This window comes from Crinia signifera, chromosome 7 (assembly GCF_055691185.1).
Source record: "Crinia signifera chromosome 7, ASM5569118v1, whole genome shotgun sequence".
Taxonomy (NCBI): domain Eukaryota; kingdom Metazoa; phylum Chordata; class Amphibia; order Anura; family Myobatrachidae; genus Crinia; species Crinia signifera.
This window is the reverse complement of record NC_139223.1, coordinates 112,423,481-112,450,897: the sequence shown is the minus strand read 5'-3', so window position 1 is coordinate 112,450,897 and position 27,417 is coordinate 112,423,481. Positions and strand designations below refer to the sequence as shown.

Below are 27,417 nucleotides of genomic sequence, written 5' to 3'. Positions count from 1 at the left end.
ACGGCACCCCTAGGCCCAAATAAATATATTTAAAATTAAGTAAATTGTGTTTATATGTGCTTATTTGGTTCAGTTATATGTTAAATGGCAGGATTTGCTTCTGATTGTACACATTTTATTATGGGAAGCAACCAGCACTGGTTTTGTCCATAAATAATTGATCATAAATAATTTGAATTGGTCCTGGTCCACCAACCCGTGGCACCCCTGCAAGTGTCCCGAGGCACCCCAGGGAGCCACGGCACACAGTTTGGGAACCACTGATATAAGGGATAATGTGCAGTGGGGTCCCACTAGGTGAGGATTTATATTCTTTTCAAAACACTACATGTTGTCTCATGTTTTGTTGTTTTATTTTATCTTCGCAACTATTTTAATGAAATTATTAAAAGTCATGTTTTATTAGTATAATTCTTTCTGGTGCACCAACAAGACACCCTTTCCTGTCCCCATACATTGATTTCCAAATGTAGTTGATTTAGTGCACGCTTCATGTGAATTTATAAAATGACAAATATTATTAATTAATATTATAAGTAAAAACTTCTAATAATTTATCATTAACTAAGTATTTCCATTTATTTTTCATCCCCTCACCAGTTGTCAATTTAAAATGTTTAGACCAAAAGGGGGAAAAAATGTAGTTTCTAGGAAAATTTGCCCTTCTAGGCACATGTTTGTTGGTGATAACGAAACCCAGGATTCTTAGGTTCTGATCGATTCTCATCCTTTCCCATTACACTTGTTTTATGTACCAGGGAATATCATACTTAATTTTTTACAGGACCTAAAATATCTGAGTGTTAGTACCTGAAATGACCTATTTTGACTGTTAGACACTAAAAAAAACTAATTCAGTTACTTAAGTTAAAACTAATTTATTATGGAAATGTGTAAAATAAGTAGTTTTCATATGTAATACTTATATACAGGCGTGTCCTGCTATATCTTTGCTACATAGCATACACCGTGCAACTGCCAAGCAGTGTATTTAGAGGGGACACAAGAGTCTGTGTAATACAACCAGTCCAGAATCTCCTCTCTTGATGCTGCTACTGTGACTGGATGATCACGATCTAGTGACTGCCCTGGACAAAGAAACAAAGGGCCTTATTCTAGATCACTCTTTCTGACAAAATCCTTCTTAGATGGACAAAACCATGTGCACTGCAGGGGGGCAGATGTAACTTGTGCAGAGAGAATTAGATTTGGGTGGGGTTTTACTTCAAAGTGAGATCTATATTGCATTGTAAAAGTAAAGCAGACAGTATTTACCCTGCACAGAAACAAAATAGCTCACCGAAATCTAATTCTCTCTGCACATTTTACATCTGCCCCCCCCCCCCCCCCATGCAGTGCACATGGTTTTGTCCATCTAAGAAGGATTTTGTCAAAAAGTGTGGTACTTATGTAATATCTGGACTCCCGTTTTTCTTATGAGACCGCGTCCCCTTGCGGGGCTCGCTGCGCTCGCCACGCTTCGGGCACGGTGGCTCGCTGCACTCGCCACACTATATAAAATCAACTCCATGCGTAGTTGGATAGTAGGGGTATGAAAAAATGGGGTGCATTTAACATGGGAGTCCAGATAATACATAAGTACCGAAAGTGTAAACTAGAATAAGGCCCAAAGTGCGGAGGAGCTGACAATGGGTTACCCTGCTGCCACACACTACATCCACGGGACCATCTGCTGCCCATAGCTGTCCATGGGACCTGCTGCCTGGCATTGAACATGGGATCTGCTGCTGCCCAGCGCTGATGACAGGAGAACATGCTGCTACCTTAGATACAATACCTGTATAATGAAGAAGGCGGGGAGAGGGGGTTTCATACAACATTCCGTGCTGTTGGTGGGGGTAGATATCTGGTGATACCTGTCTCAACCCTCTACTTTCACTCACTCTCTCTCTCTCCGCTCACTTCTTTCATTCTTTCTCTTCTCTCTGGTCTCTCTCTCTCGCTCTCTCTCTCTCTGTTCTCTTTCTCTATGCTCTTTCTCTCTCTATGCTCTTTCTCTCTCTATGATCTTTCTCTCTCTAAGCTCTCTTTCTCTGTGCTCTCTCTCTCTCTCTCTGATCTCTGCTTTCCTTCTTTCTCTCTGCTCTCCTTCTTTCTCTCTGCTCTCCTTCTTTCTCCCTGCTCTCCTTCTTTCTCTCTGCTCTCCTTCTCTCTCTGCTCTCCTTCTCTCTCTCTCTCACTTCTCACTCTGCTCTCCTTCTCTCGCTCTCTTTATTTCTCTCTCTGCTCTCCTCTCTCGCTCTCTGCTCTCCTTCTCTCTCTCTCTGCTCTCCTTCTTTCTCCCTGCTCTCCTTCTTTCTCTCTGATCTCTCTCTCTGCTCTCTCTCTCTGCTCTCTCTCTTTGCTCTCCCTCTCTCTCTCTGCTCTCCCTCTCTGCTCTCCTTTTCTCTCTCTCTCGCTCTCTGCTCTCCTTCTCTCTCGCTCTCTGCACTCCTTCTCTCTCGCTCTCTGCTCTCCTTCTCTCTCGCTCTCTGCTTTTCTTCGTTCTCTGCTTTCCTTTGTGCGCTCTCTCTGCTTAATCTCTTTTCTCTCTCTCTCTACTTTCCTTCATGTCCCATTGAACTCTTTCAGCCCAATTTACCTCCTGTATTCCCTTATATAGAAACCAGATACCCTCTGCCTATAGCACACTGCCACTCATTGCCTCTCCCCTTTAACAAACTGTCCACACTCTACCTCTCCACATAATCCTCTACATTTCCCTTTCACCCACTCTTGGTCAACCTCTGCTTCTTCCTGTCACGTCTCCCTCTATCTATTACTCTTTTTGTCCACCACTGTTGGTCACTCCCTGCTTATCCTCTCTTTCTTTCTCTCTTTCTCTCTCTCTCTCTCTCACCTCCGATCCATTCACTTCTATTGGATACCACACCTGCAAATGGATTGCAGCCTCCTGCGGTATGAACATCACAGGAACAAACACTGCAAGGCAGTTGCTGGACACATCTGTAATATAGACACAGTGTTTCAAGTTTAATTATGTTGCAAGGTTTTGTTTTATTTTCATTCAACTTCTAAAATCCTAAAATTCAATTTTGAAAACCTATAAAATCCTAATATATATAAAATCCTAATATATATAATCCTAATATAATTTAGAATCCTAAAAATTGGAGCTGATAACTGTCCTTTTTTTTATTTATTATTTATTATTTTTACATTTTTATTACTAATTTTGATTATTCATCTGATAGAAGCCTTCCAGCTGGGATTACCACCTTTCAATACTACAGGCATCAGAGCGTTCTCATGCTCCTTATATCCATCAGAGCCCCAAATGCCCATTTATATGCCATCAGAACCCACGGTGCCTTTATACAGTATCTAACCACACCAATTAAGCTAACTAGACAACTGAGGGCAGTAATGTGTGCAGGGAAAATAAATAGTAAAATAAAACAAATTAAGTATGCAACAGTGCTACAGTATCAAGCTTCAAAACATGATAAAGTGAAGATTGATAACCAGCCAATCAGCTCTTATTTTTAATCTTTCAAACCTAGCCTGTAACATGACAGGAGCTTATTGGCTGGCTTTTTATCACTCTCCATTTTAGCACTTTTTGAAGCTTGATGCATCTGGCCCTAAGGGTGAGATCTACTGAGCCTTGTAAAGTAATAAAGTAGAGAGTGATAAAGTACCAGCCCATCAGCTCCTAAATGCATTGTTACAGGCTGGGTTTGACAAGTGATCACTTTTTAAAACTTAATACATCTGGCCCTAAAACACAGTTAAAGCAAACCTATAAGGAAAATACAGTGGCAGAAATATTTAATTCCTTAAATATTTAATGCTAAAGGGTGGGATGTGTAGATTTAAAAATGTGTCCAAACCTCCGAAAACTGCAATTTTTTGGAAGGTACCTACAATACATTCAGATGTGGCGGTGCGAATCACCACATATACGACATCTGTGGCAATGGTTTTTTTTTGTGCAATCCTGTTTCCACATACATGTGTCTATTTCGCTCCCATGGCCCTTAGAAACGCATTGAGTGTTGAAAGAGTAGCAAGTAGCATAGCTTTTCCACAGGAGCGGCATTGGCGCACCAAACAAGCATGAGAAGCCGTGGTGCAGCAAAGATGAATGTTGTTATATCCTATGTATTAAAAAGGATCTGCAGCAGTGTGAGTTGTGGACCAAAATGGGAAGGTGTGTGATATGTTATTAAGCTGATTCCAACTTTTTGCAAGAAGAGCCTATCTAATAACAGCACTTCTGTCTACTCCCATTCCATCACTTGCACTCAGCCATCACAGGCACGCTGTAGCCTCAGTGACCAATTCTTAGCAGAGCACTTGGTGGAATTGGCAGTTTGTGGCTGTGCAACCTATGTTGTCACCATGGGACACAGACAGAGTCACAACTGAGTTGACAGAAAAAAACTCAGCCAAGCCCAAAGTTAGCACTGGCGATGTGGCTGGCGCAGCCACCAGACCATCAATCTTGATCAGTGCCATGATGCCCTCAAAACAAATCTGTCTGCAGCAATGTAATAGAAATACATTTCCAGACTAGTGCTAACCCAGTTCCCCATTTCAGGTATATAGACCAATCAAGGTGATATTCAAAGGGCAGTATTCAATGTGAATATTCGGCATGTGCAGCGAATCCTGTTTGGGATTCGCTGCACGGTCGCCGTGTTCTGGAGGGCTGGAGCCTTCGCTTGCCAGCCCTCACTGTCACCGTATTCAATGCCGCAGGGGCTCGCTGCCCCTGACAGCAATTCTTAAACCCTGTGGCGGACGCCGCAGGGAGCCGGGGAACAGCGGCAGGCAGAGAGATGGAAGTCTCCCTGCCTGCCCCAGAATGTATTTGGGGGGGCCGAGGGCTCCCCAGGACCCAGGCAGCAGAAGCTGCCCCCCAGAAGAGCTAGCAGGGCATACAGGTAGGGAGCCGCTTGCACTGCTCCCGATCGTGCATATGTAATGATCGGGAGCAGTGAATATATGAATATCTAATGAGCGGCTCTTGGCTCCCGGCCCCGGTTATGTGTAAAAAAAAAAAAATAATAATAATTTTTTAAATTAAATATATATTCATGTGCTGTAAGCACATGAATAAAAATAGCATGCCCCTTCACATAATACAATTCCTGATTATTTTTTTACACCCAAAAAAAAAAAACTTTTATTTTAAAAGTTCACATTTCAGTTCACCATAAAAAGATGGCGATTGCTACACGGTGACACAAGGCAAAAATCACTCAGAAAGCAATTCGTCATCTGATCATTGAATACACTCATGGCGAATCACATTGAAAACCCCATTGAAAAACCACAGCGAATTGCGGAGACTATCAGATGGTGAATTGTCCATCATTCACTGTTTGCCGTCAGCGAATATTGCACATTGAATAGGGTGATTCACTTTTTCAGTAAAAAGATTCACCTTCAAGCATGAAAATAGCACACATTCGCCATAGAACATGGCAAATCAGCCTCATTGAATACTGCCCAGTGAGAGCATACTTATCAGCATTGCTACATGTATGCTAAATATTTTTTATTAAATTCTCCTAAGTGATTAAAGAGATACAAGATACAGATATGCAAGGGAATATCCTAAAAGGAAAAACCAACATAGTGATCTAATGGGTATATATTGGTCAAAGAGAAAGAAAGAAGAAAAAAAAAACGATAAAAAATGTCAAATCTTTCAAAATATCAATGACCTAAAACAATTCTCTGTATACCAAACAAGGTGAAAGGACTTGACATTTGACAAAAAAAAAAAAGGTCAATAGATACATTTCCAGCTATTACCTATAACCAAGATCAGTGGTGAAAAATATATTTGTAGAATTATACAGCATCGACAATCCCTCTCAGTGGTGAATAGCGAGTACTTCTCCAATACTGTTCCTTGTACTTCTAAAAACTTATAATTATGGATTTAGCTTTTATATACTTAATGTGTAATATTAATGGTCTTCATTTATAGGTGTGGCCATTTTTTTGTAGCCTTGGAAGCATACACTGCAGTAATTGTTTAGTTTTCTATAAATTAGACTATTTTATGTTAGCAGATGTTCTTATATTTGTGCTTGTATATTCTCAGCTGTGTATGACATAATGGAAGAGCGGATGGAGAACGAGCCAGATTTCCAGTATATCCCCGCAAAGACATCGATAGATGGGATTCACTCAGACACTGACGCACTGGGAGAATCGATGATTCAGTTGGCTGAGGGTCTGCCTAATGGAACAATCCTGGTACAGTTCGATGTAAGGATCCCCCATTCTATCTGCTGTGTGTTGTAGATCTGTAGAATAGCCACTTCTTTAAATGGAGTATTTTTTTTTTTTTATCATTTTTTTTAAATATATATCAACGTGAAATTCTATGCAAGCAATAGAAAAAATGGTACTTATGTAGTAACTGGGCTGCCGATTTTTTGATTGTATGCCTTAAGTTAAGGCATACAATCAGATGCGATGCGATGCGATATCGCATCGCATCGCATCCAATATCGCATCCGATATCGGATGCGATGACCCGATTTTTCCATAGGAATCAATGTTAAAATGATTCCTATGGAAAAATGGGTCCTTTTCATACCCCTACTATCCAAGTGGGCATGGAGTTGGATATAAACCTGTGGCGAGCGTAGCGAGCCACCGAGCCCGAAGCGTGGCGAGCGAAGCGAGCCCCGCGAGGGGACGGTATTCGTCCCCTCGCGGGGCTCGCTTCGCTCGCCACGCTTCGGGCTCGGTGGCTCGCTACGCTCGCCACAGGTTTATATCCAACTCCATGCCCACTTGGATAGTAGGGGTATGAAAAGGACCCATTTTTCCCATTGAATTCCATGTTAAAATGGACTCAGTCCATTTTAACATTGATTCCTATGGAAAAATCGGGTCATCGCATCGCATCGCATCGCATCGAATCGCATGGTCGCATGCGATGCGATGCGATCTCCCGATCCGACCCGATTTAGAAATCGGCAGCCCAGTTACTACATAAGTACCGAAAAAATACCAAAATGTATGGGGAAACTTTTAAAGAAGCAACATACAGATGCAGCAGCTCTCATTGGAGCTGCTCCTAGAGATAAAATAGCCATTCACCTCCAGCTGACAGAATGAGGCTGTAGCCAGCCGTTCTATTGGAGGCTGTAGCCAGCCGTTCTATTGGAGGCTGTAGCCAGCCGTTCTATTGGAGGCTGTATCAGCTCTGCGACCCGCTCTGCCCGCCCGATCTCCTGCCTGTCTCCCTGAAGTGGATATGGGCAGGGAAGCCAGTCCCTGCAGTCCTGCTGACCCCTCCCGTCTCCAGAGGCGCCTGCACATGCGCAGAAGCCAATATGCGCAGGCCTTCACTATCAGTTCCAATTGCGAATTTGCAACAGACCGAATCAACTACAATGACCTCCAATATGTGTTGTGCATTACATTAGTCATTATTCATTCTTAGACCAGTATTCAATTCCTCAGATTTGCCGTATTTTACAGCGAATCTGGCAATTCGCCAGGGTAACGGCAAATTTTCTCTCATAAAAAACAATTCAATGCTCAAATGGAGAACTGCTTTATCCATTGATTTTCGCCATGATTCTCCATTTTGCATTCAAAATCTTTTTTTGGTGAACTGTTATGTTGTAAATGTTCACACCTGATGTTTTACAGGGTAAAATCTTTGCTTATATTTAAAACTCATGTTAGGAGCTGATCTGCAGATAAGGGGGCAGCAGAAGTCACATCCATTTTATCCAGGAAGTATAGAAACATTGCAGGGACCGATGCTAGTATTGTATTGTTCTAGGCCACTGCCAACACTATACCACAAGTACTTTGTATGTCACACTACAAAATTTACGTGTAAGAAGCATTTCCAGACTTGCTCGGTACAGCAAATGTGCTTTTAAAATGGTAGGTGCACGGAGCTGGGTTACCCCCTATGGCAAGGGATGTTGTGCAGCCTCCCTCCAATTGCACAGGAACCCAAGGCACACACTGGTCTAACAGCCGAGACCGCACAGTGACATTGGCAGGCAGCGCCGGTCTATAGCAGCCACTCCTGCATTAGGTTTGGTTCATAAATGTAGCCAAGGTGACCTTGAGGTTCTAGGCAGAAGGCCCTGAGACGCGCTCGAGTTACACAGCAGGACAATAGCTACTGGGCACCGACCGCGGGTGATGGTGCCAGCCCCAGGGCTGGCACATCGCTAGGCAGCTGCAGGAGAGTGACCGGACGGCGTACACATAGGGAGACGGGAGATGGCTACTGCTGCTGGACCCTTCTTCAGGCTGTGCGGGGGCTCCTGGCAGCATCCGCGCTCTCCCCCGCCGTGACTCCGCTCAATCCCCTGCAGTGGCAATGTAGCCGCAGCAGCAGGGGAGAGAGCCGAGTGCAATACGCCGCATAGGGTAATTATTGCCATCAGGGGCAAATAGCCCCTGACGCGTTGAATACAGTGGACAGGCGGCTGCCGGCGAATCTCCCAGCAGGGAGAATCACAGCGAAAGTGCAGCAAATCCTACATAGGATTCGCTGCCACCCGCGACCCATGGCCATTGAATACTGGCCTTATACTGTATGTGGCCTTTTTTAAAAATAAAACACTCAGGGGGTGATTTAATTGCTGTGCAACCAATCTCCCGTCTAAAGTGACAGGAGATTTAGCTAGAATATGATTAGCTGCTGAGTGCTGTGGGTAACACCTACGCTTTTCATTTTTATAGCTTTTGTAAATGTACCCTGCATACTTTAATGACTAAATAGAACTCAAAGGAGAGATGTTGTCTTATGCTTATTATATTTATAACCGAGCAGTTTAATACTCGGTCAGACTGCCATGTGTAGAGACTTGGTTGGTCCTTTCTTACTACCATGTAGTAAATGACATACAGTAACTACTGTATATCGTATGTGTTCCCCAGATTTAGCTTCATGTGTTCACTACAATATTTAATTTTCCTGTCTTTCTCCCATTCAGCAACTATACAGGAAAAAGCCTGGAATGACCATGTCTTGTGCCAAATTACCTCAGAATATTTCCAAAAATCGATACAGAGATATTTCGCCTTGTAAGTGTTATGTAATGCCATTTTTCTGTAGGATACTGATATTACATCCAGAACTGTTATTCTTCTCCCCTAAATATGTTATTCACTATTTCTCTTTCTTCCCAGTTTTCAGTCTTCATTTTCCTTCCTTTCTCTTTGTCGATCATTCTCCACTCCTCTTTCTGTCATATTTGTTGTTTCTCCTTTCTGAATCACAGGAATGACAGCTTATTTACTTACAGAACATATATTGTTCTATTTGAGTCTCACCATTTTAGGCTTTTTCTTATTTCAAGAGAATAGCAGAGAAGAAGCACAGATAGGTGTTTGGCCAATGATGTGGGGATTTAGACGATAGCTTTGATCGATATTGAGACCACAGACCTGTGAAGTAAGAGGATTGTGTTATGTAATGCTGTGTACACATGGTGCAATTTGCACTATCGATTTTGACCACATAGTGCAAATTGCACCTTGCTATCCAGCACCCAAAAGTAGAAATACAGTAGACTGTGCAGCACAACCTACTTCTAATATGTTGGAACAAGGGCCATACTGCGCAATGCAACCTGGCCCCCTGCCGCGCCATCCAATGTCGGCACCCCGCTAGCTGCATATATCAAAATAAATATCGGCGGCCGCGAACACACCATAACACAAGTTTTCATGAACAGACCTGAGCACAGTTCACCCCAAAGGCTACCAGATTTGGCTCTTATAGACAAAAACTATATAGATACAAGTCACTACATCCAGTAGAATAAAAGTATAAATTAATACAGATATGTGCGCCCTCATTCAGTAGGTATATTATAAAGCAAAGACATCTGAGCCTGCTTCCATTGACTTTTCTTTTTTTTACCCAAATGGAAGAATTGGGGTTAGTCAGAGAAACATTAGTAAAAAGCTGATGGTGTATGTCCATGGAAGTGGCAGTGGTTGTAAGTGTTAATAAAATTACATATAAAAATACAGACTGTTTGAATGAGCTTATGATAAATACTGTAGGCAGTGGTGCAAGTAGAAAAAACGACTTAGTGGTACTGTGCCACGCACTGAAGGCGCGCAATGAAAAATGTGGTCATATGATACTAGGGGGAGTGGCTGTAATATTGCACACCAAACGCACACGGACATAATTTACACAGTAATGCCTGTTACGCGTCACACACCCAATACATATGACCCATGCCATAATGCCCGTTACACATTATGCCCCACACCATAATGCTCATTGCACCGCACAACTGATGCCCATTACTAATATGCCCCCACAGTGCCACACATATGCCCCCAGTGCCAGATATCATATGCCCCCAGTGCCAGATATCATATGCCCCCACAGTGCCACACATATGCCCCCACAGTGCCACACATGCCCCCAGTGCCATAAATGCCCCCCCCCCCAGTGCCACACATGCCCCCAGTGCCGTATATGCCCCCACAGTGCCACACATATGCCCCCAGTGCCAGATATGCCCCCCACAGTGCCACACATTAATGCCCCCAGAAATAAGCAGCACAACTCACCCTCCTGCAGTGCTGGCTGTGTCCGGTCCGGTTCTCTCCCCCCTCCAGTCTCCTGCCTGCTTCTCTGGGGAGGGGAGCACATCTAGCGCCTCTCCTGTCCCGGCTTCCCTGACTGACCCGGAGCCAGCCAATCATATCTCGCGGGCTGGCTCCCGATTGGCTGCCAGCCCGCAAGCTCTGATTGCCTGACAGGCGACAGCCCAGTCACAGTGACACAGGGAGGGGAAGGAGAGATGCGCAATGCGCTCCCCTCTGAAGGCAATCAGCTGTGGAAGGCGGTGGAGGCCACACCCCCCGCCACTTACATATATGCGCACATGCGCATTAATCACTTCGGAGGCGGGGGGGTATTTGTTATGGCGGCACAGGGTACCGGCAATATATCTTTTACCGGTACGCCATACTGACATACTTGCACCCCTGTAAATAAGCATATAAAATGAGTGTAAAACGCACAACACACTGTGCCAAAGCGTAAAGAAATGGAATCCAAAATGAATAAAGTTATTTAGCTACGTTAGTGTGGAAAAAAGGCAGGAATAATATGGCTGAAAACTGAGCGGAGATACTTTATGTATGTGTATGTGGACAGCCCCTTCTAATTTGTGTGTTTGTCCAGTTTAGCCATGCCTGTTAATACTATAGCAGGTACATAAAATCAAGTAGCCTTGAAATCTCCATAGTCATTAGCAGTAATTCAGATCATACTGAAGACCTTGGTGACCATCATTGGACTGTTGAGCAGTGGAAAGGCATTCTCTTTACCATCTGGCCCTATGATGGATGAATCTGGGTTTGGCAATGCCCAGATGTTTTTCATGGTTAGGCCTGTATGCCTTAGCTACAGTAATGGGAAATGTTCATTCTATAGAATTGTGTGTTTAAAGTAGGTAGCCATGTGCTTAATGCGGCAGGTAGATTGTAGTAAGAATAATACGTAACTATAATGCTGGTGTGATAGGAAGCAGATTGCATGTTATAACTTAGGACATTAATACCTAGCATCTCCAAACTTCATTTATCTATTACAGAAAAGGGAGTGCATTGTCTGTCCAGTCTACAGGAATTCTTTCCTCCATTTTCAGCACTTTACTATCTTTTGTCTTCAGTTTGTTCTGTTGTCTGTTTGCCAGTTTAGTAAAAAGTAATAGTATATAGATACGTAGTTAGTGTAGCGTCCCTGTCAGAATCAGCGTAGTGTTCCCGTGGGCAGCATAGTCAGCGTCCCTTGGAGAGGGTTGGGGTACACCGGGGGGGGGGAGGGGGGTGTCACTCCGCGCTCAGGTATAACCAGACCATATATCTACATGGAACTTCAATGAAGATCAGGATGCAAATATTGTTAAAAAATAATTGTTTTATTAATCAATATATGTGAATAAGAGGGATGGACTTCAATAAAATTCATAGAAGATAAATAAAAAGATAAATAAGAATATAACTGATTGTCTAAGTTATTCTATGGACTGACTATATAGGATGCGGCTGTTAGGTAGAGTCCAGTAATGTCCTTTTACATCAAACAATCAATTATATGGATAAATATAAAAATTAAGAGGGTGTATATGTAACTTGCACAACTGTACTTCTAGTACCGGTATACACAAAGCGGTGGGTGGGGAACAAACAGACAAACGTGGTGTGTGTGTTTTAGACTAGTTGGTAGTTGTTTCTGAACGGTGTGATCTTCTGCAATAAACCAATGTCAATCCGTGTTGGAGCTCAGAAAAAGCATACCATTAAATGCGGGTTGGTGATGCTGCTCTAATAAGCAAAGTACGTTGCCTCAAAGCTGGCTGCTGTTGGCTTTTGCCCATCTTCTGTATGTTGAACTGCAGTGTAGTTCCGCCTTCTCATGAGGGGCAACGCTTGGGCGTGGGTAGGGTGTGTCTTCTCAATCTTTCCATCATTGGGCAATCTCCTTTTCCACGGCTGAGATAATAATTGTTGTATCGAAATTTTTCATAATGATATGCAATGGATCATAAATTATGATATCGATGATAAAATATAATGTAAAATAATAAATAATAGAAATCAAAAAATAAATCTAAAAGTGAGAAATAAGAAATAGATACAAATAATAATAATTGTAAATAAACAACGTAAGCTCAAGCTGCCGCCGTGAAACTACACAAGTAGTCAGTCAGGCGTCCCTGTTAGTATCAGCGCCGTGTTCCCGCCCGTTCGCAGCCAGCCGGAGCTTACGTAGTTAGTGTAGTCAGTGTGCGCTTATTACATTGTGTGGGAACCATTGACCATTTTAACCTGCCTGACATGACAAGTGTGAATGTGTTCCTGAAACACCCCCACTATCCACTCCAGCCCGAAGTGTGGCGAGCGCACGTGTTAAGAGTCCTCCCGACCTGTTCATACCCCCACTATCCGCTTCGGTGTAGAGTTGATTTTATAAAGTGTGGCGAGTGCAGCGAGCCACCGAGCCCGAAGCGTGGCTGTGTTCACTACACTTTATAAAATCAACTCCATGCCATAGTGGGGGGTAGGAACAGGTTGGGAGGACGCACCCCCCTTTGTGCAGGAGACGCAGGCGCTTTGGCTACGCTAATAACGTAGCTTCAAACGTAGCGTAAGCTGCCGCCGTGAAACTACACAAGTACCCTATTATTAGTTAGGTGGTACACTGGGGCTTTCATATCTCTGTCTAACAGTCCTATTCTCTGCTTTTGTCTTTGTAGATGATGCTACACGGGTCATTTTACTTGCTGGCGATGATTACATCAATGCAAATTATATCAATGTGAGTATCAACCAAATGAAAGAACTCAAGTCAGCACCCGATTTCCCCTGAGCTCCCCCTTTAGCTCCCTGGGAGAGTTCAATAAGATTTAGCACTAGATGTGCTATTTTTATACATGTGATAAATCGGATGCAATTTATCACATGTAACCCGGGGATCTGCAGGCAGGGGGTGGAAGAAAATAAAAAATCCTGGCAGCTGCTTATTGGCTATGAGAGCTCTGTCAGCCAATCGGTGGCCACCCAGTCTTTTGAATAGGATTTTTTCTATTCTTTTGTCATTTGTCACTACCATGGACTCTGGTCCCCGTCCACCACACCCAACTCACTTCCCGCCGCACCAGGGCCCCGGACCCTGCTCCCCACCGGCCGCATCAGATGGATGCACCCACGATGTGCCACTGATGCCTGCACATACATTATCCTATGTGCAGACTGACCAACCTCCGAGTCCGATCCTGTGTGCACGGGACCTCGTACTGGATGTCATACACTACGCAATTCGGGCCTATTTCACCTCATTTCTCATCCCTATCTGCCAGAATCCGGTGAAATCGAGCCCAAATCGCATTATGTATAAGCACCTTCATCAACTGCTTTTATTGAGTGCTTCTAGTTCTTCTCAAGATGTCAACTGACTGTCGCCCATAGCACCCAGTACTTCTCCAATGTCTGATTACTGTGGTTACACCACCTTTTCCACATCGTTAGAATAATCTTCATGAATGTCCTTCAGTGTGTTACAGTTTTGAAAGTTTTTTAATTATCAATCTTTTTTGTTTTATTTTTTCAAACTACTTGTTATATGCTGAGTTCTAGTCATTTGGGTATAAGGGAGAATATGACTGTATAATATTGTGCCAAAATTCCACCCTTATTCACTGTGTTAGTGACCTTAAGCTGGATGGAAGGTTTGGCAACAGGGATGGAAATCTGAGTCCCTGCATACATAAACTGGAATTCCCTGGACACATGTTCCGCTGAGTGATTTAAAGCCTTTGTGATCTAAGCAAATTCTACTCCCAACTTCTCACTTATAATTCCATGTTCTGAATATTATGTCTGGTTTCTTTATTGACTGCAGATGGAGATCCCTTCTTCCAGCATAATCAACCGGTATATTGCCTGCCAGGGACCTCTGCCTAATACATGTCCAGACTTCTGGCAAATGACCTGGGAACAAGGCTCATCAATTGTAGCGATGCTAACCACGCAAGTGGAGCGGGGCCGAGTATGTTTCATCTTAATTTTCCTGGGAGTGGTGGCCGTACGGATAATGAATGCTGATCATTTCATCCTAACACATATCCCATTATCTTATTCAGGGCTGTGTGAGTGAGCAAGCCAAACTTTTTACTCCAATTTAGAGGAGTCTTTGGCGGGTATGCATTCTGCCGCCGCTATTTCCAACGTGGGAAATAGCGGTGGCTCCCTATTCAAAGCTGTCTTTAGCAATGGCATTGAATTGGGATCATGGCAGAATGGGCCCAGCTTTATAAGCGGTCGGGCCCGTTCTGCCGATAACGGACGTGGATTGTCGCGATCCCGTCCACAAATCGCCAATCCACGGCTGTTTTTGCGGCCATGCCCCCTTCGCGCCGATCGGCAGGTGGGACATTGAATCCCATCTGTAGTTCTGCAGTCGATCAGACCGCAAATCGGCCAGGATCGTGGCTGTCGGGAGGGATCGACAGCTGTGATCCTGGATTGCATACCCCCTTAGACAAAGGTTTTACTAACCAACTCCACAGAGCCTCAAAGAATTGTGTGTGTGTATATATATATATATATATATATATATATATATATATATATATATAATATGTGTGTGTGTGTGTGTTATATTGTTTCAGGTAAAGTGCCACCAATATTGGCCTGAGCCCACTAAGAGCTCTGAATTTGGCAATTTCCAAATATCCTGCCATTCAGAGGATGGAAATCCTGCTTATGTATTTCGAGAGATGACACTAACTAACTTGGAGGTAAGTCTGTTTTTGTACTGGGGACATTCACATTCCCATTTTAGATGTGTTTACCATGCATCTTCCCAAAATGTAACATTTTCTTTCTTTTTTTATTAAGTTTTTACCCAGATCATCCATATTTATTAATATTAACTTCAATGTAAACTAATAAGTACATCGGCCATTTATTACTAGATTCATGTGTGCTAGAATGCTTTACTTGGGGTAGCTAAAACGGATAAATCCTCCTACATCTTGCCTCAGTACGCCATGCAGCGGGAGATGCCTTGTGTGAGTGAGCTGCCAGGTCCCATGTAACTCCGTTTGCATCGGTAGTCTTTTTATTTTTTGGCATCTTATTCACATTGCTATGCTGAAGTGGAACATTACAGTGTTATCTAGGAAACAATATAACATTACATTTTCGTATGCTGACACAGCCATGGTCACGCACTGACTATAGACGCATGTCATTTTAATCAGCATAAGATGCTTGTGTGTCATATTTACATTGTTTTCTGAATAAGACACATTTAATGAAAATATCGAACAGTGTGCTGGTGTTGAAGAAATTTCTGGTGACATCACTATCATATCCTGCTGCATCATGCTAATAAACAGTTCCTGACTGTTACTGTATCTAGATGTATTTTTTGTGTGTTCTGTGTGCGTTTTACGTTGTTTCTTGGGGATCACAGGACCATAACTATTCCTGGAACCACAGTCTATGCTATTTTTCTGACAGCATGACCTTTTGTCTACTCTTCCTTTAAGAAAAATGAAAGTCGACCTCTCACCCAGATCCAGTACACGGCATGGCCAGACCACGGAGTCCCTGATGATTCAAGCGACTTTCTGGATTTTGTGTGCCTTGTGCGACAAAAGAGGTTTAACAATGATGCACCAGTGATTGTTCACTGCAGGTAATTCGTCACCATGTTCCTTTGCACTACACTCATTAATGCACTGTTCTAGTGTCAACAGAGGATTCATTTTTAGTTCAGATATATTAGGTAGAGGACAGAGGAAAGATTAAAACACACAACACATGGTTTTGGGCTGCTTTGTGTATATGATAGTCGGTTCAGTATGTTTTATATCGAAATTGACCATGTCAGCAGTTATTACATTGACATGGTCATAATATCTAGAATGTTTTTGTACAGTATCCCTATACATAAAGTCAATATTTTCCCTATGTCTGCATTTTATACATTATTATGCTCACATTTTCCAGCTGTTGTCATTTTAAACATGTCACAGTCTTAAGTGACAACATTATGAATATCGACATAGTCACTGTGACTTGCTGACTGCATACTGGTAATACTAGTCTTCACATCAGTAACAGTCACTGATAGTTATTTGCCCTCTGGATTCATTATTACTGAGAATGTATCTCTCTATATGTACCATTAACAGATGTGTCCTCCATAGTTGTTGCAGCATTCAACTCATGGCAGAGCTGGGCATGTACTCACACTTTTATGCCATAGACTGCAATGGGACTGGCGTGCACATGTTCCTGCTGCCCATTCAGTTCTGTGGGAGCCGTGCACTTCATTAACCCACTACAATATGCTGTTATACGCATCTATATTTACCAACAGTGCACTTAGCTACAAGGGGGGTGTAATAGGTTTTTGGATGCACTTACAAACAAAGTCTATTCGAAGTTGCTTACGCTCAAACCACTTTGTAAAGGTCTCCACTGCAGCTTGCAGTGACTCCAATCGAATCCCATGCATCTTGAGTTTGATTTGTGGAACACAAATATGTCCCAGGAGGCTTGGTTTTGACAGTACTGCAGATAACCAAGCACCTGGATGCATCCAGGGTCAAGAAAAACACCAATTTACTGGACTTGTGGGCTGGTGCATTGTTTTGAAGGCATTACAAGTGCTAGTTCTTGGACGGTGTCTGGAAATGGCCTTGAGCACTTGCAGGAGGTACTGTATTGGTTGGCCTATCAGTTCCCAGAGATGATGCAGTGCTACATGAGAGGTATGGTGGCTACATGACCAACCTTGGCTACATAAACAACCATCAATTGCTTGACCGCTCTGTTCTCACTTGGGAATTTCTGTGGTGTCACACCTCCAACTGGGGTCCACATGGCCAACTGTTTGTTCTTTGGGTCAAATTGTAGATCCAGCATTCATTGCCCCTGATTATCTCCCAGACAGAGTTGAGTGACTATCATCAAACATGGCCAGAATTTTAAGTCACCCGACCCTCCTTCACCCATTGAGCAGAAACCTTGCACATGTCTAGCTTTTTTGGGCAGTATCAAACAGATGGATCAAAATGAAATACACATTTCCTTCTCTAACCGGGCCATGTTCACCCTGACATTATTTATTTATTTATTAATTAACAGTTTCTTATATATAGCGCATACATATTCCGCAGCGCTTTACAGAGTATAGTTGAACATTCACATCAGTCCCTACCCCAGTGGAGCTTACAATCTATGGGGCAGATGTATTAAGCTTGGCGAAGAGATAAACTGGAGATAAAGTGGAGAAAAAGTGGAAGTAGAAAACACACCAGCCAATCAACTCTCAACTGTCATATTTCAAACACAGCTGATTGGCTGGTGCGTTATCTCCTTCCACTTTATCTCCAGTTTATCTCTTCGCCAGGCATAATATATCTGCCCCAATGTTCCCTACCACATGTACATGCATACACAGACATTCTAGGGTTAATTTGTTGGTAGCCAATTAGCCTACCAGTATATTTTTGGATTGTGGGAGGAAACCGAAGTACGCGGAGGAAACCCACGCAAGTACATCCACCTCGGCTATGGCACACACGCTGGCAATGTTGTCCTTTGTGATGGCACACAGGTCCATTGCCGGTGGAGCGCTCCAGTGCCGGTAATTGCGGCTTTCCGGGGGGGGGGGGCGGCGGCAGGGGGTGTCATGTGATGAGGTGGCGGGCCACGCGTCATTTCCCGGGGATGGGGGGGGTCAGGTGATGTGGCGACCGCTGCGAAGTATCTCCAGGGGTAAGGAGGGGGATCGGGTGATGCGGCGGCCGCCTAGTCAATCCGGAGGGGGCGGGGGGAGTTGCGGCCGGTGCCACACACCACTCGCCTCCATGGGGGGGGGGGGTTTGCTGCTGCAAACTGGCGCCCTCCCAAATGCTTAGTGCTGCCTAGTAGTGACGCCAGTCCTGCACAGGTTGGCCACAGTCTTCCAGGGTCCATCTTCCGTGCCAAAATTCTGCAAACTGCTCAGACGTAGTGGATAGTGACAGTACTTCTTCCCCAAAAGCATGTTGCAGTCAGTCCAAACCATCCTGCTGAAACAGTTCACTCATATAGTTGTAGATGTTTATGGCTCCCGATTGGCCTTTGTTGAGCTCAATAAAGAGTTTTTTCAAGTAAGTGAACATGCTGACTTGATGTACAGTGCTGTTTACATACTGTTCTATGTCTTGACGTTTCTCAAACAGTTTAGTCTGTGATTACAGTTAACAAGCAGACAGATCTACTCTACATATGCAATTCAAAATCGAAAACTTATTGCACTACCATTGTTTGTCCTTACTTACTTTTATCCTTACTGTCTGCAAATGAGTACTCCTTTCCTTTCAGTGTTGCTACATGTCAGATGGTCAGTTCTTTTCACAGAGGCCTAGTTTCTCACCAGTGTTTTTTTTTTTTATTTGAATTCAATTCTTTTTTGTTTGGTCCAGTTTTGATGTGAAATTTTCTGGATCAAGACTACGATGAACATGTGTGTTCAGTATAGACTAATAACAAGCAGATTTTATTACACTTATTGCAGGATATCTGCATTGGCATTTTTTGCATTAGTGTTTCAGTAATATCTCATCTTAAAGTAATTGAATTGTAAACAGTAGTCCTTCTGATATGTGCGTTCTACCTACAAGTCGTGATTATACTGCCATCTGGTGGTCAAAGTGGATTTGAACTATGGCGATCATATTTTTGCAGTGTTCAAATCAGTAGTCACATTTATATTGAGGTATTTTCATACTCTTCATAATGAATAGGTTTTCCCCATGAAAATTGTGGAATTCCACTGTTGTTATAATAATAATGTAGTTTATATCCTAATCTGTAACGTAGGGATGGACTGGGGCTGTTTAACAGCCCTGGCATGTACAGTAATTGTAAGCACGAACAAAAAGTGCCACTATGTCCCTGCTGTCATGTCCAAATTACACTTTACTATGGTAATGAAGTTCATATCCTGTAATATTTATTATAAGGTAGTTTATTATGCAGAAATACATGATCACCTTTCATTTTTTAAGTATATTTTTATATAGTCCTGTCCAAATTACAGATACAAGATGTAATACATACAGTAGCATAAATATATTCATCGGTGGAAATATACAATTAATTCCTTCCAAAAGCCACAGTTACCAACTGTCCGCCTCCTGTGCTGTCTGACCAGAGGTTTCTGTTAATATTGCACTATATGTACAATAAACAGAGATGAAAGTAAAAAACTTTTGTATGTATTAAAAAATAAATGTCAGCATTTTTTTTGCTGAAAATGTGTTTTCTGTGCAAAGCGAGTATGTATGATGTATACATTATGTGGCTAATTGGGAGTATAGCATTTTTATATATGTTATCTTTTCCCCCTTCCCCGCAGTGCTGGGATTGGTCGGACTGGTGTGCTCATCACAATGGAGACAGCAATGTGTCTGATAGAGTGTAACCAGCCTGTGTACCCATTAGACATTGTTAGGACGATGAGAGACCAGAGAGCCATGATGATTCAAACTCCGGTAACAGCTTCCAGCTTGTAGATTCTTGGGAGAGAGGGAAAGAAATGTGTTATTTATTTGAGTCTGTGAAAATGTTTTTTTGTTGTAGTGTTTTTTTATGTGAAGAGAAATTTCATCATGAATAATTCTATAAATTGTCGCTAAATCATATGGGTGTGAATTACTCTGCACAGCGCAAGCTTATTCCTATACATACTGTAATTGTTCATATGGGTGAAAGCTTCCATATTTATGTATGGTATAAGTAAAATTCATTCATATACCATTCCTAACATTATAGAGATTTCTCCCAGGTGCACAGCTTATGAAGGTGTATCTTACAGCAGTAGGAATAAGGCCCCTATTCTGGTTCACTCGCAAAGGCAAATTCCTTCTTAAATGGTCAAAACCATGTGGACTGCAGGGGGGCAGATGTAACATGTGCAGAGAGAATTAGATTTGGGTGAATTATTTTGTTTCTGTGCAGGGAAAATACTGGCTGCATTATTTACATTGCAATATAGATCTCACTTTGAAGTAAAACCCCACCCAAATCTAAAGGCCCATACACACTTAAAGATTTTCATTTCAAAAGACTTTGCCAAAATCTTTGATAGATATATCTTTCCCCAAAGTAGTGCGTACACACTGAGCTATTTTCCCTAAAGAGCAAGAGACTTTCAGGAGGCAAAAGACTTTGCTGAAAATCTTTCATTATAAATGGGCTGGGTTTGAATTCCAAGGGTTCCATATATACAGTGCATTGGTGGCAGTGGGCATATAAATATATAAACATTGGTGGGCAGTGTTGGCACTAATTTATGCATTGCTGGCACAGACCAGCAATGTATACGTTAGCGCCAACACTGCCCACCAATGTTTATATATTTATATGCCTACTGCCACAAATGTATATTTACTTAAATGAAAACTGCCCACGTATGTATTTATTTAAATGGCATGCATGTACTAGACGGGGTGCGCATCTCCCCCCCCCCCCCCCCCCCCCCCCCCCGTGTGCCCCTGGAGCGACTCGGCCGCATAATTCCCCCGTGGAGCACCGCGCTAGCCGCATAACCCCCCCCCCCCTCAGTGAAGCGGGTAAGCACCAACCAACCGCCTCCCCCCCGCCTGGGGCGCCCCGTGCCCTACACCGTCCCCAGCAGATAATGACGCACACAGCTGGCCACCAATGTTTATATTTTTATATGCCCACTGCCACCAATGTATTCATTCAAATGCACCAACAATATATTATAATATATTATATAATATAATATATTATATTTATATTATATATATATATATATATATATATATATATATGTATATTATATTTATATATAATATATAATATATTTATATATATATATATAAATAAATATGTCCGGGACATTATATATAAATAAATATATATATATATATATATATATATATATATATATATATATAAATAAATATATATATTTATATATATATATATATATATAAATATTTATATATATATATTTATATATATATATATTTATATATATATATATATTTATATATATATATTTTTATATATATATTATATATATTATATTGGTGCATTTAATGAATTCATTGGTGGCAGTGGGCAGAATAATATAAACATTGGTGGCCAGCAGGGTGTTAGCAGAGAGCAGTGCTGTCTGCTCCGTAGTTAGCAAGGCTGGGGGCGGGGCCAGCCTGGCTGGGGAGCAGGGCTCTGCAGCAGCAGCAGCATCCAGCCGGCGGACCAGAAGGAGCACAGGGTGAGTACAGACAGGCGAGGGGGCGGGGGGCGGTCCGCCGGGCTGAAAGTGGTTAATCTTTCAGCCCGGCAGGCGTACACACATGGCGATGATGGATGAAAAACCATCCATCATCGCCACATCTGCTGGTAAAACCAGCAGATGAACCACTTTCCTAGCGATGATGCGGGAGCGCGCATCATCGCTAGTCGGCAATCTCCGGGGCATACACACTGGGCGATTTTCGGCCGAAAATCGCTCAAAACGGCTGTTTTGACCGATTTTCAGCTGAAAATCGTCAAGTGTGTATGGGCCTTGATTCTTTCTGTACAAATTACATCTGCCCCCCTGCAGTGCACATGGTTTTGTCCATTTGAGAAGGAATTTGCCTTTGCAAATTAACCAGAATAAGGGATTAAATCCTGATGCAGCAAGTGATCTAATGGAATCTAATTCAGTGATCTAAATTGCTCACTGCTCCAGACAGGATCTATTCATAGAAAAGTAAGACAGTACAGTTTTATTAGAAGTTTACTTTACTGCAGATTTGCACGTGAATCTATGTGTACAGAATAATGTACATCTGTACTCCTGCATGTTACCTTATTACCAGCTGCTTGTTTTCAAAGTTATGGACTTTGTCCTATCCCTCAATGGGAACATACTGTACCCTTAATAACCCCCTGTCTTGTTGTTCGCAGAGTCAGTACAGATTTGTGTGTGAAGCAATCTTAAAGGTATATGAAGAAGGGATTGTTAAACCTTTACAAACATCTCTTCATTAACGGAGGGTACCGATGAATGAAGGAGCCAGCAGGGATAGAACAATCCCCGCCCAAAAGCCTGCTCCTCCTGTTTCCAGGATTTGGGGATTGAGGCTTAGGCGGTACAGAAGGACTTCGTGAAAAAATTCAGCACTGTTGCACTTTATGTTGAAACAAACAAAAATATTTCTGAAACTCAACATTTCTCATCAGAAGACTTCTTTTTTTTTTTTAGAAAAACAAACGCTTTGCTTGAAATGGAGAAACTTTATTTATGTAAATTTGCTTCTGGAGCTGCAATACCCCTATATGTTCACTGCCAGAGAGTTATAACATATACATTTCAAAGCAAGATACCACAGGTCTCTTCGGGAATACTTTATGTAGATCATACAACGTATCCTATACAGTGACCCACTGCCAGCAAACCAGGCCGGAAATTGCCGCTGTGCACGAGCTGCCTCTGTCCCTCTCTGATACATAGTAATGCAGAGTGACTGAATATAACACAGAAACAATCACCAGATGTGCTGGGAAAGATTAATCTTCTACATATTTATGTGCTGTTTATCCTTCATCAGGTGTAAGGAACTTGGGCATATTCAGTAACATAGTGCAACCATACGCTGTAACCCATGACAACCAATCAAGACCAACGCAAATTCCTAAGCGTCATAAATTAGTCAATGGGATAGCAGCATAACTGTACTCTTTTGCACCGTGTGACTACATCAGTCTTATAAATATTTTTATTATATGGTGTCAAAGTCTGGATAACTGTAGAATATTAATGAATTGTGCTCTCCAATCAGTGCTTAAGGTGTGACATAAGTCACCATGTTTTTCCTTGATCATCAATGAGTTAATTGGATGTCATTTTCTTAAATTCATAAATTTTGGTTAAGAACATGAAGGGCATCTGTTGCCTACAAGCATGGTAAAAACATGTGCATCATTAGAGGCATGAGGTGTACTGTGCATCATACTTCCAGAGATTCTAGTCCCTAGTTAAATAATTGGCCAGCTATTGGGGATTCCACTGTATGTAGGTAACTAGTACACTATAAAGGATTCCCTGAAATATAGGGCCAGATGTATTGCAGTGCAAATCCAGCTGCCGTGCGGGATGTTGGCCGAACTCTGAGGTTTTTTTTTAAAGGGGCAATCATTTACACAGCAAAACCATGCCTTGTAAATGACTGCTACTTTAAAAAAAAACACCTCAGAGTTCTGCCGCAACATGCACAGCTGCCGGACTCTCACTACATTAAATCTAGCCCAGAGTTTCTGGGGTCCTAATGATCTCTGTGTAGAACCACGTAAGTGTATACATTGTGATTTATAGTTCAGACTGTGGAGTCACAAGAGAAGTAATCTCATTGCCTCCAGCCACTTTAAACATAAAATGTGTGCTGTCATCTCTTGTGTAGAATTACGCTGTCACCCATCCTTAGAACCTGCTGTTGTACCTGGCATTACCTCTTGGTAGGGGCAGATAAGTCTGGAGCATGCTTTAAATGAAACAAACATTGTGAAGATTTAAAAAAAACTTTGATTTAATGCTAGAGGATATACAATAACACCATTGTAATTGCTCATTTCTCTAGCATGCTTTGGATTACAGCACCTCTTGTTACATAGCTACCAACAAACCAGTAATAAGTGACCCCATGTAGTTCTATGGTAACAGAAAAAAAAAGACGGTTTGTGTAATTTTCAGAACTTTAATAATGTTAAAATGCAAACAGATCAAGTTCTCCAGGTCATTGCCATATATCTGAATAGGTGTCAGAACTGTGAAAATGTTTCCACTCTTGTAAATTTCAAGTCCTGTTTCAGCTGCGTCAAACTCGGTTGTCACTGGCTGTTGATGTTGTAGTGTTTTTATCCGATTGTTTGGCATGTCGGTGTTCCAGAACCTCTCGCTCCAGCTTCTGTTCACCCTGTGTTAGCTTTGTTTCCTTTGCAGCCTGGCAGACTCGCCACTTGGTGTGTGTCTTTGAAAACACTAGATATATAGCTGAGCATCCATCTAAAATAATCTTTTTACTTGTCATCTTAAAGAGCACTCATCACTTACACACGGCAAGGATGTAATTTTGTGATCTGAGCCAAAATCCATTGGTCAGTTAGTCAATGTTTCCACTTGGAATCTGCAACTCGGTGGTGTCACCAGTTCCAAATGAATTGATAGCCTGAATATTGGTTAAACTCATAGGAGTTCCATCACCGCTGTGTTCAGATAATGGGTAAACTTTATTATGGATCGCAAATCGGGCAAGTGTTGTGATGTAACTTATAAACCACTCAATGTTATATCAACGAACCCTTTGCCGGATCTGGTAAAAACTGGGACTCTGTTGGCATTAAGGTCAGTGGTATTCCCTATCTGCAGCTTCCAAATCACAACACATCTTCCAAATTCACTTTCTTCTAAACTGTGGGGTCACAAACATGGAGACCCTCATTTTGGTGTTTGCATTAATGTTCTTGTTTTTGTGTATTTAGATTCTAGCGAGCTGCTCCTGTCCGTGCACACTGCCTTCTATATACCTGGTCACAGATCCAGGAATCCCAATCAGTCTCTGCTTGAAAAGAGAAAATGTGAATTTTTATGAAATTAAAAAAGGATGTGTTTTATATGTACAGCCTTCTGATAAACCATTGACATGTGGATATACTTCTGATTAAAAAATATTAAGGCGAATTCTTGCGTTAACTTAATTTCTGTGTACCCACATGCCCAAGATATTTAATCTTTTGATTTAGTTTAAGTATTCTTAAACGGTGTTGTATTTTTATTTATGTGCATCAAAACAATTCATTAACATCTTGTGCTATCGGTCACCATTAAAACCATTACCACGATAAATCAAAGAGAAAAGAGGATTACAATTCTCTATTGTATTTGTCTATGGAGAGAAGATATTGCTTCATTATTGTAAGCTTCACCTATCACCTGGACTGTCACAGTGGCCTCAGTAAGCTATTTCTTTGTGATAAATATTCTAATGGAGTAACAGGTTGCATTCTCATGAATATTAAGTCATCCATAACCTATAGGTTGGCACCCTACACAGTCAGGCTAGTAACAAACTGCAAAAAGATCAGATACACAATGGGCCTATAACTGGTTCACTCGGAACGGGGCAAATTTGGCCCGTTCCAATGTTTGAGGGTCTGTATTGTGCATGTGCAGACACTGACTACGATCAGCTTAGTCAAGTTAAACACTCAACGGGCTGTTCATTGCAGGCAGGAAGGGACAGGGGCTGTGACGGTGGTGGACCATGGCAATGGCCAGTGTTTTATGGGCGTCCCCATGTAAACGCTGCGTATTCCCATGGGTTCGTGGACTTGCCGATGCCTCATCACAGGACAACAGTCGCCCGCCCCATCTTTGTCATAGCGCTCGCAAATAAAAGTCAATATACACAAACTTCTATTTGCGAAGGCAGGAGAAATCATTTGATGGTTGGCGACCATTGAATGATTTCTCCTGCTAGCAGGGGCATGTAAGGGGGGTGTTCTCGTTACACATCCCCTCACATGTTACCAAGAGGAGTCAGCAGGGGTTCAGGAGGGCACCATCTCAATGTTCACAGCTTACCAAGCCAACCTGAATCAGGCCCAATGTTTCTTTAGTTTAGTTTCACAATTCTCCTACTTGTAGTGCATTTTAATGCAAACTTAGGGGGTATTCAATGTTTGGTTCCGGCTGTCAGAACATTTCCAGCAGTCGGAATAACAGCCAGTCTGATTTTCAATTCGACTATCAGTATTCAATCTTCCAACTGTTGAAAACGTTCAATTCAAAAATGGATGTGTATTTCACAATTCAGCAGCCGTTTTCGACCATGCAGATTCGACTTTTTGAAAAGTCAAATCTGACAGACTGAAATGTGGTCAGTAACAGTCGCATTGAATAGATGCAGCTGCATTGATATTTCCGAGTGTCGGAAAAATCGGCACACACTTTAGGTAAATTTACTAAAGTGAAAAGTGGGTATTATGGGCAACATCCCATTTTATATAGAACTCCTATCTTTATAAATGTACCCCTTGGTGTCTATTTAAATAAATTAGCTAAATTGATTAGCTTTGAAGATGGACCTAAGCAATATACATAGGTGCAAAGAGTGAACTAACATATTGAAACTTATCCTTTGGCCACTTACAGATTACCTCCTTCGTTTAGTTCAACTTTGTATTTTCTTTCCTAAAATACTACTTGACATATTTCAAAGCTTACAGTGAGGGTGACCGAAACGGTCTATTGTATATACATTTAAGGTGACTCAAACTAAACTGATAGGTAGCAGAGAAATAGCCTTTTTGCAGAGAATTTGTGAACACCCCTGTACATAGGCCTTTGGGTATGCAGTTGATAAGTAGATGGTTAATAGGTCGAACTAAAAAGGTGGACATGAGTTTTTTCGACTTTACCATCCATGTGCACTCTGATTGAGGGCAGCGGTAAATTGTGCCAAACGCAGCAGGTTACCTTTTTTCACTCAACATTGGAGGCTACACAGTACACTAATTTGGGGTGATGACATTTCCAAGTCAACCTTTTGCTTGCATATCCTTTCCATACTGCACTCAAGATGGCATATGGTACATACAGTGGTAATTTTCATACAGGCCGTAATAATGCAAGCATCCATGTTCCACCACATAGCAAGTAGCACCCCTAGGCACAAGCCTAATGGGAAATGCACCACTGACGCACCCTACTCTTCATAGCATCCTGAGGTGGATGCGGATCAAAGAGTTGACAGTATCTAGGTTGACCATGAATGGTCGACAGGCAAAAGGCCGACATGAGTTTTTTTTATTGTCAATGTTGGCATGGATCCCCCA

The 27,417-nt window shown here is 42.1% G+C and overlaps 1 protein-coding gene across 1 annotated transcript in view; it reads left to right on the top strand.

Moving 5' to 3' along the window:
• PTPN4 (protein tyrosine phosphatase non-receptor type 4) overlaps window positions 1-25,261 on the top strand; it is a 154,300-nt gene extending 129,039 nt beyond the window's left edge. Inside the window, exons 20-27 of the mRNA XM_083153651.1 lie at window positions 6,083-6,249; window positions 8,961-9,051; window positions 13,257-13,318; window positions 14,402-14,548; window positions 15,171-15,299; window positions 16,056-16,204; window positions 19,922-20,057; window positions 22,492-25,261. Coding sequence (XP_083009777.1) covers window positions 6,083-6,249; window positions 8,961-9,051; window positions 13,257-13,318; window positions 14,402-14,548; window positions 15,171-15,299; window positions 16,056-16,204; window positions 19,922-20,057; window positions 22,492-22,575 — 965 coding nt within the window. The 3' untranslated portion in view covers window positions 22,576-25,261. The remainder of the gene's footprint in view (window positions 1-6,082; window positions 6,250-8,960; window positions 9,052-13,256; window positions 13,319-14,401; window positions 14,549-15,170; window positions 15,300-16,055; window positions 16,205-19,921; window positions 20,058-22,491) is intronic.
• The last annotated feature ends 2,156 nt before the right edge of the window (window positions 25,262-27,417 follow it).